This window comes from Desmodus rotundus, chromosome 10 (assembly GCF_022682495.2).
Source record: "Desmodus rotundus isolate HL8 chromosome 10, HLdesRot8A.1, whole genome shotgun sequence".
NCBI lineage: Eukaryota > Metazoa > Chordata > Mammalia > Chiroptera > Phyllostomidae > Desmodus > Desmodus rotundus.
Genome location: NC_071396.1, coordinates 514,825 through 532,241, shown reverse-complemented (window position 1 = coordinate 532,241; position 17,417 = coordinate 514,825). Strand labels below are relative to the sequence as shown.

At 64.3% G+C, this 17,417-nt stretch overlaps 1 protein-coding gene across 1 annotated transcript in view; it reads left to right on the top strand.

Annotated features, from left to right (window-relative positions):
• The window catches only part of LGR6 (leucine rich repeat containing G protein-coupled receptor 6), a 64,742-nt gene that overhangs the window by 10,652 nt on the left and 36,673 nt on the right, over window positions 1–17,417 (top strand). The window contains 3 exon segments of the mRNA XM_053912855.1: window positions 8,256–8,327; window positions 9,542–9,613; window positions 13,582–13,653. Of these exon segments, the coding sequence (XP_053768830.1) occupies window positions 8,256–8,327; window positions 9,542–9,613; window positions 13,582–13,653 (216 nt within the window).

Below are 17,417 nucleotides of genomic sequence, written 5' to 3'. Positions count from 1 at the left end.
CCGAGTTTGAGGGCCATCCGTACTGCGGCTTGTGGCTGTACCCCATTCACTCAAGCTGCATAGCAGTCTGCACAGGACACCACACGAGGTGTCCCCTCCACTGTGACGGCCATCGGACCCTTGCCAGCCGGGCCGTGCTGCTGTAAGCGGTTGGGACGGTCATCTGACGGCCGCCTGGATGTGTTTCTGCCAGTTGTGGACACAGAACTGGGAGTGCTGGGTCCCGTTAGACCCAGGAGCTGCCTCAGCGTGAGATGGCTTTCCTGGTGATATGTGGCCAGGTCGCTGGCTTGGTCCGAGGCCACAGGGAGGCCAGGGCTGGAGGGGGGGAGGGGGAGTGGCCAGGGGGCCCAGGGCAGGGCGGCAAGGAGCAGACCTCTGCCCAGCCACTGCGCCGTTCCCAGTGGCTCCCACAGCAAACCAGGGCTTAAGCCTCAGAAATGGACTCTCTGACCCTTGGTGTCCAGAAGCCCGGGACCAGGGCGTCTGCCCGGCAGTGCTCGCTGCAGAGGCTTGGGGGGGAGGACTGCACATGCCACCTCCACCTCCGCTGGTGGCCAGGCCCCGCTTGCTTGTGGCTGCGTCACTCCCATCTCCGCCTCCCTCTGCACATCGCCTCCTGAGTGCTTCCCCTCGGGGCCCTCGTCACTGGCCTTGGGAGCCACCGGAGTAACCAATACTCTTTCTTTGTTTCGGGACCTGCGCTTATCACACCTGCAAAGACCACAAGCAAGACCACAGTTGCAGGCTCCAGGTTCAGGACGGGACATGTCTTTTTGGGGGGCCACCGTTCAGCCAATGGCACCGCCCCTCCTGTCATCCTAAGCACCCCAGCTCCCTCCTGCCCTTTGCACCACTCTCTCGGGGCCCTTTCTGACGGTCTGCCTGTCCCTCTTGGCTACCACGGCCCCCTTGCTCCAGTAAGCCCTCCTTGACCGCCTCTGCACCCTCAGGCCCTTGAGATCCCTCCAGCCTGACGTTCAAGTTCTGTCCCACTGTCTGTGGGTCCGAATCAGTCCTCAGAGGGCAGCTTCCTCGGGGCAGGGAGGGTGTCCTCCTCCCCTCCTCTGCACACGCTCACACACTCCCGCATACACCCCTCCCCGGGCGCTCAGCCAGCCTGGGCACACAGGGTGCTGGGGACAAGCAGCTTCGGCTGAAGGCACCTTCCCAGCAGCCTCCAGGCTAGGGCCCCGTACCCAGGGGTAGCCCGGTGGCCAGCCCTTCCCCATGGCCTCTGTCCCCCAGAGGCTGCCGGCTGCTGCCAAGGGGGCTGCCTCTGTGGCCATCAGGGCGCCAAACAAACAGGGAGGGGGAGGAACGGCAGGAGGCAGGAGCTGGGGGCGGGGAGCCCAGACCTTTGCCTTTCCTTGGAGGAGGCCAGGGAGACAGAATGCCTTTGGCTAAGGGACCGGGCCAGATACCAGAAGATCAAAGGACCAGAAGATCTGGGCTGGGCAGGTGGCATTCAGGAGGAGGTGCCCGTGGAGCGAGGAGTGGCAGCTGAACCTCCCAAGGGCAGGGCTGACCCCAGATGCCCTCCCCTCAACACCCCCCACCCCGTGTGACCCTGTGGCAGGGCTCTGGGGGCTGAGCGCCGGGAGGGGAGGGGAGGGGAGGGGGTAAGAGGGGTGGGGACCACCCGGTGGGTACCATGGGCCCCTCATATACTAGGGCCCCCTTGTAGCCCTCACGACCGGTCCCTCCCAAGGAACGTTATATAACATTTTCTAGATGCAGAAACTGAGGCCTGGAGAGAAGGCAGCTGCTCAGGGGTGGGGCCGGGCTGCACGCTGGCCCTTGGATGCCCGGACCAGGACCCACGGCAGCACCCAGACAAAGGCCCTGGCCCAGCTGCACAGGACAGGCCGAGACTGGAGGGTGGCAGGGACTCCCTGTTGGGCGGGGAGGTCATTCTAGACCTTGGACCTTGTCCGTCCACAGCCCCACAAGCAAGCAAGCAGGCGGGGAGTTGGGACCAGGGCAGGTTGTTGGGGTACCACCCAGAGGGAAGGATGGAGGTGGCAGGACAAGGGAGGATCCCTAGGAGCGTGCTGGGGATGGGGCACGGGGCTGTGGCGCTGGGGGGAGCGGAGGGGCTGTGCAGCAGTGCACGGGCGGTGGGCTTGCGGGAGGGAGCCGAGCTCGCGAAAGCTGTCCTTGGCAGCCCCTGGCAGCAGGACCCAGGGGCCGGTGGGCGTGACAGGCAAGGCCGTCCAGGCGGGGCCCTAACCCCCGGCAGGACCGTGGCGACCGGGCGTTGGGCCGCTTGTGGGCTTGAGTGTGCTGCTGGGGTTCAGTGGGTCTCTGCCTCTCGCCGCGTGAGGCCGGGAGTGCCGGCACCTCCGCGTGGCCGAATCTCCCTTTCAGTTGGTAGGAGCAGATAATGGTCAAGTGGGGGGACGGAGGGGTGAGCAGCGGGTGGGCGCCATCTGGTGCTCGGGCATCAGAGGAACCTTTTTTTTTTTAATTTTAAAAAGATTTTTATTTATTTTTAAAGAGAGGAGAAGGGAGGGAGAAAGAGAGGGAGAGAAACATCAACGTGAGACTGCCTCTTGCATGCCCCCTACTGGGGACCCGGCCCAAAACCCAGGCATGTGCCCTGACTGGGAATTGAACCAGTGACCCTTTGCTTCCAAGGCCGGCGCTCCACCCACTGAGCCACACCAGCCAGGGCAGGACCTTGATGTTGCTGAGCCCATCTGTGAGACGGGTTGGTGCTGCCTTTAGCTCTGTGTTTGCCCTCCGCCAAGGCAGCTCTCGGAGGCCCTCTGCACTTCCCGCGCCCGCTGCTCCCAGCCCCCTTTAAAGGGCTGTTGCACTGGGGCTCCGGAGTGCAGCCCGGCGGTGGCGGGCGGTGCGGGGGCTCCCTGGTGTGTGCCCTGTGAGTGCCGGGTGGGGCAGGGCGGGCCAGGGTGGACGGACAGATTCAGGCTTTGAGAGAAAAGCTCCTATTGGGATGTAGGTGTGGGGGCTTCGAGAGAGAGCCTTTCTCCGTCTTTGCCCCCGACACACCCTGGCCCTTTGTCTGGCTGAATAAAGGCAGCAGGACCGGGAGCTTCAGCCGGAACAAACAGACCTCAGTGCTGTGGTCTCACACAAAGGGGACTCCACCGCCTGCCCTGTGCACCCCTCCCCTGGCTCCCCGGGGAGCTCAGTGGCACCCTGGCCCAAGGGGAGGTCACAGCCCTTCTCCAAAGGGGCTCACGTCCAACGGGGCAGCTGGAGTCACAGCCACACGCAGAGAGGGCGCCCGCCTCCCCCAGGCGGGCATTTTCATGCCATGGGTGACAGTCCCCGACTCCGGTGGTCTTCAGTCCGGGGCTGAAAACATCCCCCTCCTTCTCTTCTCGCGCACCCGGCTTTGAGGAATGTCTCCTTCCCCAACCCTCAGCTCTTGGCTCACCTGATGTCCCGCCCCCAGCCCTCTGGTTCAGCCTGACCCGCACAAGCCTTGCCTTTGCTCGGTAACTGGAGGGACCTCCTGTCCCCTCACTAAGGACCCCCAGTCCAGATGCCAGGCCACCCTGCCTGCCCTTCCAGCGTCTGGCTTGCTGCCCCCCATGACCTGTCCCCCGCCAGGGCTGCTGGGACCTTCTTGTCACAAACGAGGGAGCCGAGCCACGACCAGGTCGAGCCTCAGCTCTTTCAGTTACAACACAGCTCTGGCCCCACCTGTGTGGCTCAGTTGGTTGGAGCATCAGCCAGTGAAGCAAAGGTTTGTGGGTTTGATTCCCAGTCAGGGCACAAGCCTGGGTTGTGGGTTCGATCCACGGCTGGGGAGTGTGCAGGAGGCCACTGATCAGTATTTCTCTCTCTCCCCTCTCCCTTTCTCTGGAATCAGTAGATGTGTATGTATGTTGAGAATTAAAAACGGCACCACTCCCCTGCCGCACTTTGTGCAAAGCCCAGGAGAGCGTGTTGCACGGCTGTGTGCGTGGAGACAGAGGGCTCTCCGGCTCAGACACTGGTGAAAACTGCGGCAACCCAAGAGGACTTAGCGCCAGCAGGCTGTCTGGAGCCAAAGAGCAGGCAGCTCTGCTCAGGAGGGGCTGAGGGGCGGAGGTCAGCGTGGGGGGAGGGGGCCTTGCCTGGTCCAGGGGAACCGACCCCACACCTTCTCTGCCACCCCAGTGCCGGTGGCCTTAGGGGACTGTGCCCGTCTCTGACCTGCCCCTTGCTGAGGGCGTGTGGCCAGAGGAGGGCACCTTCCACGCAGGGCTGCGCCGACGGGCACCGCAGGGGGAGGCACGACCTGCACCCAGGTTGCTACCAGGCGAGTGGGGTGTCCGCACGGGAAGGTCGCTCTGTCCCTGGGTGAGGGGGTCTCTCCAGTGCCGTCCACACCGCACTCAGTTATGGAAGCGGCTGGCTCTGACACCTTCCCCTCCCGGCCTCCCCGTCCCCTCAGCCCTGCCGGGCTCTCGCCGAGCCGGCCTGCCCTGCTCCCTGGGGCCGCTGAGCCGCCTCCCCCGTGGCAGGAAGGCAGGGCTGCGACTGCAGGGCGTTCATGGATGTCAGGGGCAGGGGTCGGACAGGATGGGGACTGGGTAGGTCCTCGCCTTGAAGAAGGTCACGGTCACTCGCATCATTCGACACGGGCCGTCGTGGTCCAGTGAACACCAAGGCATCTCCCTGAGCACTGCTGGGTTTGCTACCGGCTCAGATGACTCCCACTGTGACCCGGTGAGGAGGTGCTGTTTTCACCCCGTGTCACAGGCTGGAAAGCAGAGGCTGGGAGGTGTCAGGTGGCGTGACCGGGGTGGCACGTGGCGGGAGCTCCGTCACCATCCCCGAGGGAGCGTGCACACAGCAGTGTGGGCACGAGGGACACTGCACAGCTCTGCCTGGGAAAGGTCTCTTGGCGGTGACCTGGGGCAGAGCCATGCTGGGGATAGGGGCCCACCTCCCAGTCTTTCTGACTGCCCTGGCTGTAGAGACGGCCACCGGAGCCCAGAGGGGCTGGCGCCCCGGGCCTCTGCTGCAGCCGGGTGGGGACAATCCCTGTGGAACCCACCGGAACAGCTCCCCACGGCCCTGGTGACCAGCCAGGTCGCTGTGGGGGCAGCCTCCCCTTCCCCACCCCTCAGTTCCTGCGCCCCGCCCCCCAGCAGCCCCCTCTCATCACACCTGCTCCTGGTCTCCATGGCGACACCGCCTCACCCAGCCGCCTGGGTGGTCCAGTCACCTCACAGGGTGAAGCTCTGAGAACATTTTCCTGACGTGCAGCCAGCATTCCCACTTCCCGTGCCCAGGGCCACGGCTCTTCCCCCCCCCCCCCTCTCCTGCCAGCCTCGCCCGGCCCTCCCCCACAGCTGTGTCCCCCTGAGGCCCCAGGGCTTCTGGAGGGGGCTGCCGCCCACCCTTGCAGGGCCTGCCAAGGCCGGAGAGAAGCGTTTGCAGTGGGAATGCGCCTGTCGTCAGAAAGTCAGGAACAGCCCAAACGCAGCAGAGGTTGGAGCCGAGGAGCAAGGGCCTCCGTGTGTGTGTGCACACACGCGTGAGCACGTACATGTGTGTACATGTGTGTGCATGTGTGTGCGCTCCTAGAGTCTCGGGGTGACAGTGACGGACCAGAGTGCAGCCCGGTGTCGGCTCCAGTTCAGCCACAAGCTGGGCCCGGAGGCGGTGTCCCCGAGTGACCGGCGCTCCTTCCCGGAGACAGACGGGGGGTAAACTGAGGCGGAGAGAAGGTCGCGGCACACTAGGCTTCCCGATGAGACCCCGCCGAGCCCGTGCAAGTCCTTTCATGACGAGCAGATGCTTCGAGAGAGCTCGTGACTTCTACCAGGCCGGCTCTCGCACACGCACATGCACAGGTGCACACGTGTGTGACGTGATGTGACACGCACATGCCCCGTACCCACAGGACAAGCCATCTGGGAGCTGGTGTGTCCCCACACGTGGCCCCTTATAAACACGCCCCCGTCCGCGCTGCCAAGCCCGGGTGCCCAGGGGTCAGGCCGGGCCTGCGGGTCTGAGCTGTGTTCTCTGCCGCACATGGACAGCCCACCTTCCAGGATGCCCCCCTGAGCCTGCCCCGGCACACCCCCCCCACAGCAGACCCCGCCACAGAAGAGCCAGTGGGGCCCTTAGCCTCCCCGGGCCCCCAGTGTCAGCCTGGAGGCTCTCAGGGGAAGCCTCCCACCTCCCTGTCTGGGCTCTCAGTTCCCCCTCCCCCCTCTCCTTGGCACCAGCCTCACCCCTTTGCCTTCTGTGACAGGGCTAGGCCTGAGTGGGGCTCCCCCCGCCCCGCCCCCGAACCTCTGAAATCCACCCCCTTACACTGAGCCCGCAGCTGGGCTGTGTTGTCTTGGGCAGGATGTGGGGGCGGGCTGGGCAGGGCCCCCACCCCCCAGGGGAGAACAATGAGGCCGCTCGTGGGGGTGGGGGTCTTGGAGCCACATCAGAGCTCTGAGGAGCGGGCCCCGGAGGGACGGCTGAGTGATGAGTCCTGAGTCACAGGCCCCGCGCTGTCCTCGGACTCCTGTGGAGGCACGTTCAGAAATGCTGGGGGTAAACACTCGGAGGTAATCAGTTTGCAGCTCCCTGCCTGGCGCAGGACGAGCCAGGCTGACACTCGGGGAGGTCCCAGCACACCCAGGGGCTGAGGCACCGGCTTCCCTGGGCCACCGCGTCCGGGCTCTGCCTGGGGTGCCTGCATCTCCACACTCCACCAGAACCCAGACTGGCGGGGCGGGAGAGCACCCTGAGGACCCAACTCCAGCTTAAAATCCATCGGTGACCTCTGTGGGCGCTGCTGCGAAAGGGTGGCCACCGACACACCAGTGGCCCCTCCTTTGAGGGGGCCAGTCTGCACCGGCAGCAGGGGACACCCAGGGCCAGAAGCAGCCCGGCTCCGCATGCCAGGCCCGGAGCTGCGGTCCGAGGCCAGCTTCATCAGAGATGAGACGTTTGAGAGTGAATGGTCTTGTGTGGATTGGAACTGGGGTCCTGCGCGTCCCGCCATCTCCAGCCTGCCGTGCTGAGCGGTCACATCTGGCACATGCGTCTCTCAGGGGGAGGGAGGCCCCGCAGTTGGGGGGGAAGGAGCCTTGGGCCCCCAGAGAGGGGCTGGCAGTGGCCAGAAGGCCCTGCTGCAGTGGACAAGAGGGGGCCCGTGTGTCGGACACATGCATGTGGTCTGAGACCCCACCGCTCACCAGGCACAAACGGGGAAAATAAAATGCTAACTCCGGCAGGACCACCGAGCAACTGAGGCCCCTGCCCCTCCCCACCCTCCCAGGCCTGCTGGGCTGGGACGCTTGTCCACGGCCCTGAGGAACAGGCGGGAGGAAGAACTGAAATGCCGTTTGTTAGGCCGCCTGCAAGCAGGGGCTCATCACATCCCTCCGAGGACCTGAGTGCTTGAGTTCCCTTCATCCTGCCCTTGTGGATGAAGAGACCGAGGGTCCCAGTGGCTCCCTGCCTGAGGCTGGACAGGCAGGAGCAGGAGAGATTGGGTCCAGGGTCTCAGCTGGCAACGCTCACAGCTCTTTCCTCTTTGTCCCCTTGAGTGTGAAATGGGGGCAACAATGGCCCAGCCTGGGTGGGGGCGGCCCTGGCGCGTTCATCAGGTAAGGGTCAGCCAGGCTGGTCAGTGTAGGCTGTTACCAGCAGGAGGGTTTCGTGTGTCTCGCCCCTCACAGGTGTGGCACAGAAACCGACTTGGGCTCACAGGTAACCTGGGAGGGGCAGGGTGTCGGCCCCGCCCCTCGGGGACCGGGCACCTTCTGTGATGTGCCCAGAGCCCGCAGCCTCCTCCGGGTGGACCCTGAGGGGGCAGCCAACCGGACCGTGACTGGCCGGGGCCTTGGAGGGCAGCGCCAGCCCCAGCTCTGGGCTAGAAGGACGGTCACACTGTGCATGGAAACTGGAGGCCGGGACAGCAGGGAGCTCCGTGCCTCAGTTTCCCCACTGGTACAGAGAGGGCCTGTGTGCAGCAGGTGGCCCCTTGCCTCCTGCCCTGGAGCTCTGTGGGTCCCTCTGTGGGTCCCTCTGTGGGTCCCTCCCATGCAGGGAGGTCAGCGTCCTTCAGAGCCCTAGCTGGAGCCAGTGCCTGGGCCCATGCAGGCAGAAGGCCGAGGGGGTGGCATAGACCAGGGAGACAACGCCCACCTGGCCCCGGGAGGCCTGACTTGGCCAGCGGCCACTCAGGGTCACTGCGGCCATAGGCCAGCTTCGGCGTTCGGGAGCTCTGGGGCCGGGTAGGGGGACACTGTGGTCGCTCACGACCCCGCCTTCTCCCCACACAGAGACCTGAGCATGAACAACCTCACGGAGCTGCAGCCCGGCAGCTTCCACCACCTGCGCTTCCTGGAGGAGCTGTGAGTAGACGCCGCCCCCGGGGGCGGGGCGGGGGCCACCTCGGACAGCTGACCCACTCTTGGGACCGGGCACCCCTTCAGAACAAGGGGCTGGGCAGCTGTTCTTGACGGACCGGTGTTTGCTGACACCTGGCCCAGGTGGGAGCCCAAGGGTGGCCATGAGGGGCCACGTGGTACAGAAACTCCAAACTCAAGTTTGTTTCCTCCCTGAGGCCAGCTCCTCGTGGTGGCCAACCCCCCTTTCTGTGAACATCTGCCCCTCACCTGGGAGGTCACCCCACAGGTCCAGCACTGGCCGCTCCCAAGTCCTGGCGGCTTTTTCTGGGGGGTTTCTCCCTCCTTTTCCTCTCTTCCCACTCCTGTTGCCCTAGACAGCCCCTCACTTCCAGGCATCATTCCAGCCTCCCAGCTGGCAGACCCCTGCCCCTTTCAGGGTTCTCTGCACACTCTCGGGGCGCGTCTCACCAGCCCCCGAGCCTACCTGGCTGGCCTGGCTCCTCGAGGCCAGTCCTGGTCACCACCCCTGGGCCCCTCCAGTGTCCGGGCAGGTTTCCCCTCCGACCTGGCGAGTCTGTCTTTCCCTCCACTGGGCACTGTGAATAAGTGACCCGCACAGGGCGGTGCCCGGTCTGTCCACCCTGCAACACCACCTTTTCCCAGCTCCCCGTCCTGCTCAGTCTGTTTCTTCACCGGCAGAGATCCTTGGGGCGCCACGGGGTTCTCTGCACACATTCACAGTTCCATATCTGCCCCACCCCGCCCCTGACAGGTCTCCCCAAGAGTATGCGTGGCCAGCCCCTGCTGGACTTAGCATCCCACTCACCCCGAGGGCCACAGCGGGGCCTCTGTGTGACAGGCGGATGAAGGTGTCCTGGGGAGACAAGAGAGGGACCCACCTGCTGCCCTCAGGGTGGGGCCTTTGGGGGGCAGCGAGGCCCGTTCCCAAAGGAGGTGGCCGTGGAGTGGATGTCACCCAGGCCCTGGGAGCCCTGTGACCCGAGGGCAGGGCTGGACCCCTGTGAACCGCCGTTACCCCCCTGAGAGTCAAGGTGACAACAGGCACCCCACAGGGAGATGGGGAGAGTGAAGCAGGGTAGATATCGTCACCCTCGGAGAGTGGGAGTCAGCCCCATGTCCCCTTTGCAGCCCCCCAAGCTAACGGGTCCCCTCCGCGGGTGCCCGGCCCCGTCACCGGCCCCTGCTCTGGTTTGCAGGCGTCTCTCGGGGAACCGGCTCTCACACGTCCCGGGAGGAGCGTTCTCCGGCCTGCACAGCCTCAAGATCCTGTGAGTGTTGTGAGTGCACGGCCTCCCCACCCGCCGGCCGGCCCCAGGCCTGGCTGGGGGAACCGGGCCCGGGGAGGCCTCGCCCTGTCAATGCCCGTCGCCTCTGCCTGTCACTCCCTTATCGGCACTTCCTATCTGCAGCGCTGCCTCCGTCTGTGCGTCTGTGGCTTTGTCTGTGTCAGACGTGATGGCTTGTGGCCACGTGTCTCCCCGGGAAGCGAGCAGTCCTGTTTCGTGATGCGAGTGATGACCCTGAGTGTGGGTCTTTGTGGGGCTGGCCAGGACCCACCCAAGCGCTGTCCCCGAGACTCAGCCAGGGCGGGACAGCTGTCTGCAGGGGAAGCATCCACAGGTGGTCCTCGGCCAGCGTCCTCGCAAGCCCCCACCCCGGTCTCTGTGGCTGCCGTGCTGAGTCCCCCTCCCAGTGCGAACCTGACCCTCCCTTAGGTGTCAGGCTTCTTAGTCCCAGCTCCTGGCACTTGCCCTTGAAGCCAAAGGGAAAGTGACAGCTGGAGTCCCCTCTCACCACTGAGCCAGTGGACATCAGAGGCACTGTCGCTGGCTCCCCTTGTTCCAGCCAGTTCCCTCCCACTCGGCCCCACTCAGGGCTGGTGGCGAGTGCGGTGCGGGGAGTGGGGTCGGGTACACAGGGTCTGAGGGGGCAGCAGAGTCTCCTTGGCAGGGTGTCTCCCACAGCCACTGGTTTGGCGGGGGACGAGCATTGTGGGGGCTGGTCCTGGAGCTTTGGAGCTTCTGTGCTGGGCCAGTGGTTCCCGGGTCCTTCTGCCCCCACGCCCGACCTGGGAGGGCTGTTCCTGCACGAGACCACCTGGCCACACGGTACCAGGCGCCAAGACTTAGCCCTGTGTCTGGCGTGGGCTACGGAAGGAAGGAATATGTGTGTCTAATTCGCTCGAAGTTGTTTGGGCTGGCAGGGGTCCTTGGCCAACAGCTTCCGGTCTCCAGCTGGCTGGCAGTCCCAGTCCCCTGCCCAGATCGTCCCTGTACTCTTTTCTGGAGCCTCTGCCCTCAGCCTCCCTCTGCGCCTGACTCTGCGCCTTGGCCAGGGCTCCTTGGCCCCTGGCCTCCCCTGACCCTCTGCTCTGCCCTGGGCACCGCCTCCACCCAGCCTCTGTCTCCTCCTCTCCATGCAGCCCCGGCCCTCTGTCCCTCTGCCCTGGATCTGTCCCGCCCCCATCGCCTCGAAGCCCGGTGTGAGGGAGGTGGCCTGCTTGGTGGTGTATCTGTGCCCAGTACAGGCTCAGACCTGCAGCCGGATGAGAGCGGGCTGCGTGCTGGGCTTTCTGAAGACTCCGGCTTAGCCGAGCCTCCGCTTTCTTCTTCGCCTGCATTAGGCAGTGAATCAAAGCCAGACCCCCGCCCCTCTCTGCAAACAGAGCCCTCGGCTCAGCCCAGTCGGGAGGCCCAGGACGGCACGTGCCCGCTGTGCCCATGACTGCCGCGGGGCCCGTCCTGGGAGACCCCCGGCCCCCAGCCCTGTGTCAGCTCCCGGCTTGTGAGCCTCTCCATGTTAGAGATGGGCTGGGAGATCTCGGAGTGGTGCCTGCTCAGGGGCCCAGCCGGGGCCCTGTCGGCGTCTGGGCAGGGAGCACCTCTGGTGTCCGACGCCGGGCCCTCTGGCTGCTGGGCTGGCCCATGTCAGACCCGCAGGAAAATCGAGCAGCAAAGTCCCTCATCGGCATAATAACCTCTCTGCACCAGGAGACAGTCCGCTCTGTGTCTGGCTCTCGGTCTGTAGGGTGAGGCCAAGACACCGGGGTTTGAAATCTTCCCAGGTGACTGTACCGTGCAGCCAGGGCTGAGAGCCCAGGGGTGCCGGCCGCCCCTCCGCAGGTGGGACCTGCAGTCACAGTAGCACCTGCCCGGGAGGCAGGACTGGGCCCTGGTCCTGCTTCTGCCGTTCGTTTGCTCTGGGACCTGGGCCGAGTCACCTCCCCTCTCCAAGCCTCCGTCTCCCCATGTGGGAAATGGTGGGACAGTTTGTGTGAAGGTCCTTCCATCTTTACACCTCGAGTCTCTGGAAGGCGTGCCAGCCGGGGACGCAGGGTCTGAGCCAGGGCCAGCGGCCAGGCTGACCCTTCGTGTGTGGCAGCGGATCCAGGCTTTGCCATCTCACGGCACATAAGCTAACGACTGAAATTTTACGGCACACCCCAAAACGTACTTTTTACCTATCCGACAAAACATCTGTGTAGTTGTGATTCATCACACTGGACAGTGTGGCTCTGCTGGCTGCTGTCATTTGCATTTGACCGTCTCCAGGAAGAGAGGTCAGTGCCCCTGACCAGACAGTCAGGTGTTGCTTTCAGATTCTTGCGGCGCAGCTGCAGAGTCGCTGGCTGAGGGGGCTTGACTCCAGGCGAGGACAGGCTTTCTGGTGGCCCGACACGGTGGCCGCTGCAGCAGCTGTGTGGGGAGGGACAGATCAGGGACCCGAGGGACTTTGTAGATCTGGGATTTGCAGAGGGAAGGGCAGGGTTCAGAGGAGGTGAGGCGTCTGCTGCGAGTGACTCCCTCTGGGGCCTGGGGAGGGGGCCCTAGGGGGTGGGTAGCTGTCCCCTCCCTACGGGCCCAGCCATCACATCTGTCCTCTTGCCCCAAGCATCCTGAGGCCTCAGGGAGGCCCAGGCAGCCCTGAGGTACCATGTGAGGATGTCCCCACCCTTGACACGTACCAGGTCAGCAAGGTGGAAGGACAGAAGCACGGAGGGCAGGAGACGTGCTGGGTCACCGAGTGTGACAACCGAGTGAGGTTTCTCCCTGTGGAAGCCGAGGGGCTCGAAGCTGAGCTAGAGGGCGGCCAGACATCGATGCCGACCCACAATGCCGGCTCACGAGTTGCGGCCTTCTCCACTGCTGCAGTGTGCTGGCGGGCGAGGGCATTGTCCTTGTCCCAGCTCTCGGACCAGGAGTGTCAGCCGCTTGCACACGGCCACACAGCTGGGACTCTGCAGCTGCCTGACTCCCAGGCCTGCAGTGCAGCCGCCCTGTGTTCAGGAGGCCCCTAGAGGCACAGGTTTAAATTCCTCCCATGAAGCAAAATTGTCCTTGGAAAGGCCCCACCAGGCCTTGCGGAGCCGGGCTCGGAGGCCCACAGCTGCCTGCCCTCCCCAGCTGGGCCCTGTCCCTCCCCTCCTCCAAGGAGCTCCTCTCGTCCTCCCCACCTCTGGGAGCCCAGCTTTCTCTCATTGCTGTAGCAGCGCTGGGAGTTCAGGGATACGGGAGGACAGGGATGCAGGAGCCCCTTGTCCTCACTGTGTCTGCTGGCGCGACACAGGCCACGGGCGGTCCCGGCTGGCTGTTCTCTAGGCCCAAACCCTCCCGGTAAGTGTGAGCTACTCCAGGTCAAGTTCTAGGACGGCGCCCGGCACTGTCTGCTGTTCCTGGTACTAAAACTTAAAGATTGGGGAATGGGCTGCTTTCTCCAAGGCTGTGAGCCGAGTGATTTGGGGCAAGAGGCGCATCTTCTTCTTAACTTTTTTTTTTAAAGATTGTATTTATTTATTTTTAGAGAGGGGAAAAGAAGGAGAAAGAGAGGGAGAGAAACAGCAATGTGTGGTTGCCTGTCTCACGCCCCCAACTGGGGACATGGTCTGCAACCCAGGCATGTGCCCTGACTAGGAATCGAACCAGCAACTGGCAACCCATTGGTTCTCAGGCTGGTGCTCAGTCCACTGAGCCACAGCAGCCATGGCTGGCGCATCTTCTGACCTCACTGCTGCCCACGCATCTCTTTGCTTCTTTCCCTTCCTCCTCTTTGGCTCTGCCTCATCCTTCCATGGCCCCCACACAGCCTCTGACGCCCCTGCACACAGGCCGGGCTGGGCCAGGACTCCCTCGGGCCTCTGAAGCTGGGGTGACAGGGAGGGACCTCCTTGGGGTGGGGTGCAGGGAGGCGCCCCAGCTCCGCATGCCATGGGTCCTCCAAGCCCCTCCTCTCCTCACAGGATGCTGCAGAACAACCAGCTGGGAGGCATCCCCGCCGAGGCGCTGTGGCAGCTGCCGAGCCTGCAGTCTCTGTGAGTCCCAGCCGGGCCTGCCCGCCCCCTCCTCTGCACCCCCCTTGTCCCCCACGTTCAGACAGCCAGTGTTCCCGGCTTCGCTGTGTCGGGGTTCTGCTGTTGTCAGAGGGTGTGTGTCGACTTGAGGGTGCATCCGGGGAAGGGAGGCTCCGGGCCCCGCCCAGGACTGTGGGAACAGGACCTCCCTAGGTGGGGCCACCAGGGCAGCCGTCCTGGGGCGTCTGGCGTTCTGCCCCGGAGTCTGGGGTGGGAGCGGACTCAGCCACCCCCCAGAAGTGTCAGGAAGAGGCTGTCTCCTCCACGTAGGCTGCTCCAGCCCCCAGGGCTCTGGGGCGGGGTGGCCCAGACACCCACTTCCCCCGCTCGGGTGGGACTGCGTTGGGGACACACCGGCCACCCATGACACAGCCACCCTCCAGGCATCCCTGCAGTTCCTCTCTTGCCCAGTAGGGGCACCGTGGACACAGGACCTTGTGAGGGCCGAGCCCAACAGGTGCAGCCTGCCGCCCTGGCGGGGTGCTGGTCTGCGCCCACATCCCGGGCCTGATACGCGCCCGCCAAAGCCCGTAGGTCCATCTGTATCTGATGGAACAGGGTATAGGTACCTGGGGGAAACGGAAGTTGGGAGACTGGGCATAAGGTTTATCCGTGGGGGAACCGAGCCACGGTTGACTCGCCGAGTGTCAGAGCAAAGGTCTCTCAGCTCTGGCCCCTGCCCTGGCCCCAGCCCCTGGGGGTGGGTCAGACCATCCTGACCCTCCCGGGGCGGAAAAGGCGGCTTCCCCCCAGGACCCACAAACCCAGGGCCCAGCGGTGGGGCAGTGGCCGTCAGCTGTGCCCAACCCCCATGGCTGGCCTTCCTCCCCACCCTGCCTCCTGCTCCCTTGTCTGCGCCCCTGTGCCGTCCAGGTGCCCAGTGGGCCCTGCCAGCCCTCTTTCTCTCCCTTTCCCATCCTCTATCTCAGCAAGGGCTGGGCCTCTGTCCCTAGCCTCCTCCTCTTCCTCCACCAGGCCGGAGAAGGCCCCTGTCAGGAGACCCAAGGCCAGGAAAGCCAGTGCTGGCTCCCCCCTCCACCACCCCCAAAGGGAGACCCCCACATTTGCTTAGGGCACCTGCAGAGCAGGGGCAGAATTGGCCATTTTGTCCAAAATACCAAAGAAGTCTTCCCGGGGAGAAGGCAGGCGTCCCCTGGACTCCGGCACACTAGTGAGGTCAGGTGGTTTTGGTTACAAATCAGCTTTGGCATGCTGAGGGATTCTGTGGGCTCCACAGGCAGACCCCTGAGCTCTGGGGAGTGGCAGCCCCACTGGTGGGTGAACGAGACCGTCAGCACCCACCTGTGCCCGGCACACCCTGCTGCCTCGTGCCCCAGGGTGGGGATGCAGGCCGCCCTGGCTCGCGTCCTGGCTCTGGCCTGACCGCTCCATCACTGACCCTCTCTGTGCCTCATCTTCTCCACCTTCAAGTTGGGGGTGGCCGTCTCCCCTGCCCCTCTCGCAGGGTTGTCTCCAAGATCAGACGCTGCAGACATGAGAGGGACCAGAACGGGGTCCACACAGCTGTGGTCATCATGTCCATTTAGCTGGTCACGGTTCATGCTGTCCCACGTATGGGTGAGGCTTCCCTGGGGGTGGGCAAGACCCACCTGCTGTCCGATGGCTTAGGAAGAGCTGAGAAGGGAAGCAGCCAGGAAGGGCGTGCCCAGCACAGGGAACCGCACAAGCAAGGACACAGAGCTGAGAAGAACCTGATAACATCTAGGGAATTGTCTGGGCTGGGGAGCTGGGCTGGCCTGTGGGCACTGGGGACAGGTGGGACGGGCAGTTGTGGAGAGAGACCTGGAACTGGTAAGAGAGGACGCCTGACAGGTGGGCGCAGACCTCACTGAGGATCTGGACCCTGGGGAGCCATTGCAGGGTTCTGGCAGGAGAGCCGTGGGGTGAAATCTGCATCTTTGAACAATGACTAGTGGCAGTCATGGAGGGCAGCCTGGAGGCAGGGGCAGCGAAGGGGCCTGTGAACCACGGGAGCGTGACGCCGGTGAAAGGAAAGGCAGGTGCAGTGGCCAACTCCAAAGTGTAGGGAAGCCAGGTTGTGGGGCCTGGAGTCGCATTGCGTTCTACCTGGAAGACCGCGGGCAGGTTGGTCATCCCCAGGCTTCTGCTTCTGCATCAGTGAACCGGAGGAGGAGCCTCGGTAGGATGGAATGAGGTGAGTTAACCTACGTCAAATGCGTACCTTTCTGGCTCGTGTTACAACGGCCGCTAGTGGTGCTGACTGCAGGTGGCAATTGAGAGAGACCAGGTGCTTTGACGTCTGGGTGGATCGAGGATGGTGGCCAAGAGCCTGGTACCTGGGAGGGTCGGTAGGAATGTGGCATCAGAGCCGTAGTGACTCCCAGAAGGTGGGCAGGATGGGCCCGGGGGAAGGGAGGTGCTGACGTCCCTCTTGCACATGTTGACTTTGAGGTTCCTGTGGTCGGCGACCGATGATCGGGGACACTGAAGAGTGGGTCTCCCTGCCTGCCGGACATCAGTGTGTGGGAGAGTGTGTGTGGGGTGGCGATAACCTGCCTGGAGGGTTCTGAGAGGGGTTTATCCCAAGCCCTTGGAAGCCGGCACCTCAGGGTGACGCGCTGTCCCACTGAGCTCAGGTCCCTCCGTCTGAGATGGTGACAGGAAAACCAGCTCAGGTGACTAGGCGAAAAGGACAGCATGAGGGCAAATGACAGTTTTTGGACCCCTGCCCCTGCCCCGGCGAGCGCTGCCCAGGACGCTTCTCGTTCGTTGTCTGAGTTCATCCCCACAAACCCTTGTTAAGCATCGTCACCCCTGCTGTCAGGCTCAGGGACCTTCCAAGGTCAGCGCTAGGGGGGAGGGAGGCAGGGCTGCGCCCTCGTCCTACATGCCAGCGTTGCCGGGGAAGCCACTGTGGGTGGCTGGCATTGGGTGCCACCCCCCACCCTGGCACAAGCACTGGCAGGGAGAAATTTCCCCCCTCCTGTTGGGAGTCAGCAGCCAGGGAGGTGCCTAGGGGACACGTCCCGCTCAGTAAACCCCCAGCAGCCAGGCCCCCCAGGTATTCCGTCCTGTAGTCCCCTCCCCACTGGCTAGAACCAGATCCTGGGGCAAGAGGAAGCAGGTCAGGGGATTGGGAAGTGGGGCTGGGCTGGAGGCCCAGGTTCCCCCTCGGACACAGCACCCAGATGTTCGGCTTGGGCCTGGGTGGGCAGCACCCAGCCCACACTCCCCTCCTTGATGCACTTGCTTCCTCCCCACTGAGGTGGGAGGGACTGGGTGACAGTGACAGCCATGTCATACCCGGCTTGAGCCCTGGCCAAGAGAAGCTGCAGGAAGCCAGGGAGCCTGGGGGAAAATAGAAACCCGGTGGGGGTGAGGCAGGCCGGGGGTCCATGGAAAAGCAGGAAAACAGCTCAGAAAGGCCTCGGGGCGGGGCGGGGCGGGGCCTGGAGGATTGGAAAAACACAGTGGCGGGACTAAAGGGGAGGGGACAGAAACACAGCCCAGTGTGGCTCACCCCCCTGGGAGCCATGCCTGACTGCAAAGGGCAGCCACAGGGACCCGCTGCCACTGAGCCGAGCGGAGATCCAGGAGGGTGCCGGTGGTCCGGCCAGCATGGCCTCTCAGCCCAAACCAGCCTCCCTGGGGCAGGGCTTTGGAGCAGAGTGCGTGGGAGTGGGGCTGGGGGCGGGGGCGGCGGGGGGCAATGGCTCCCGCTCATCACACTTCGAAACGCTAAG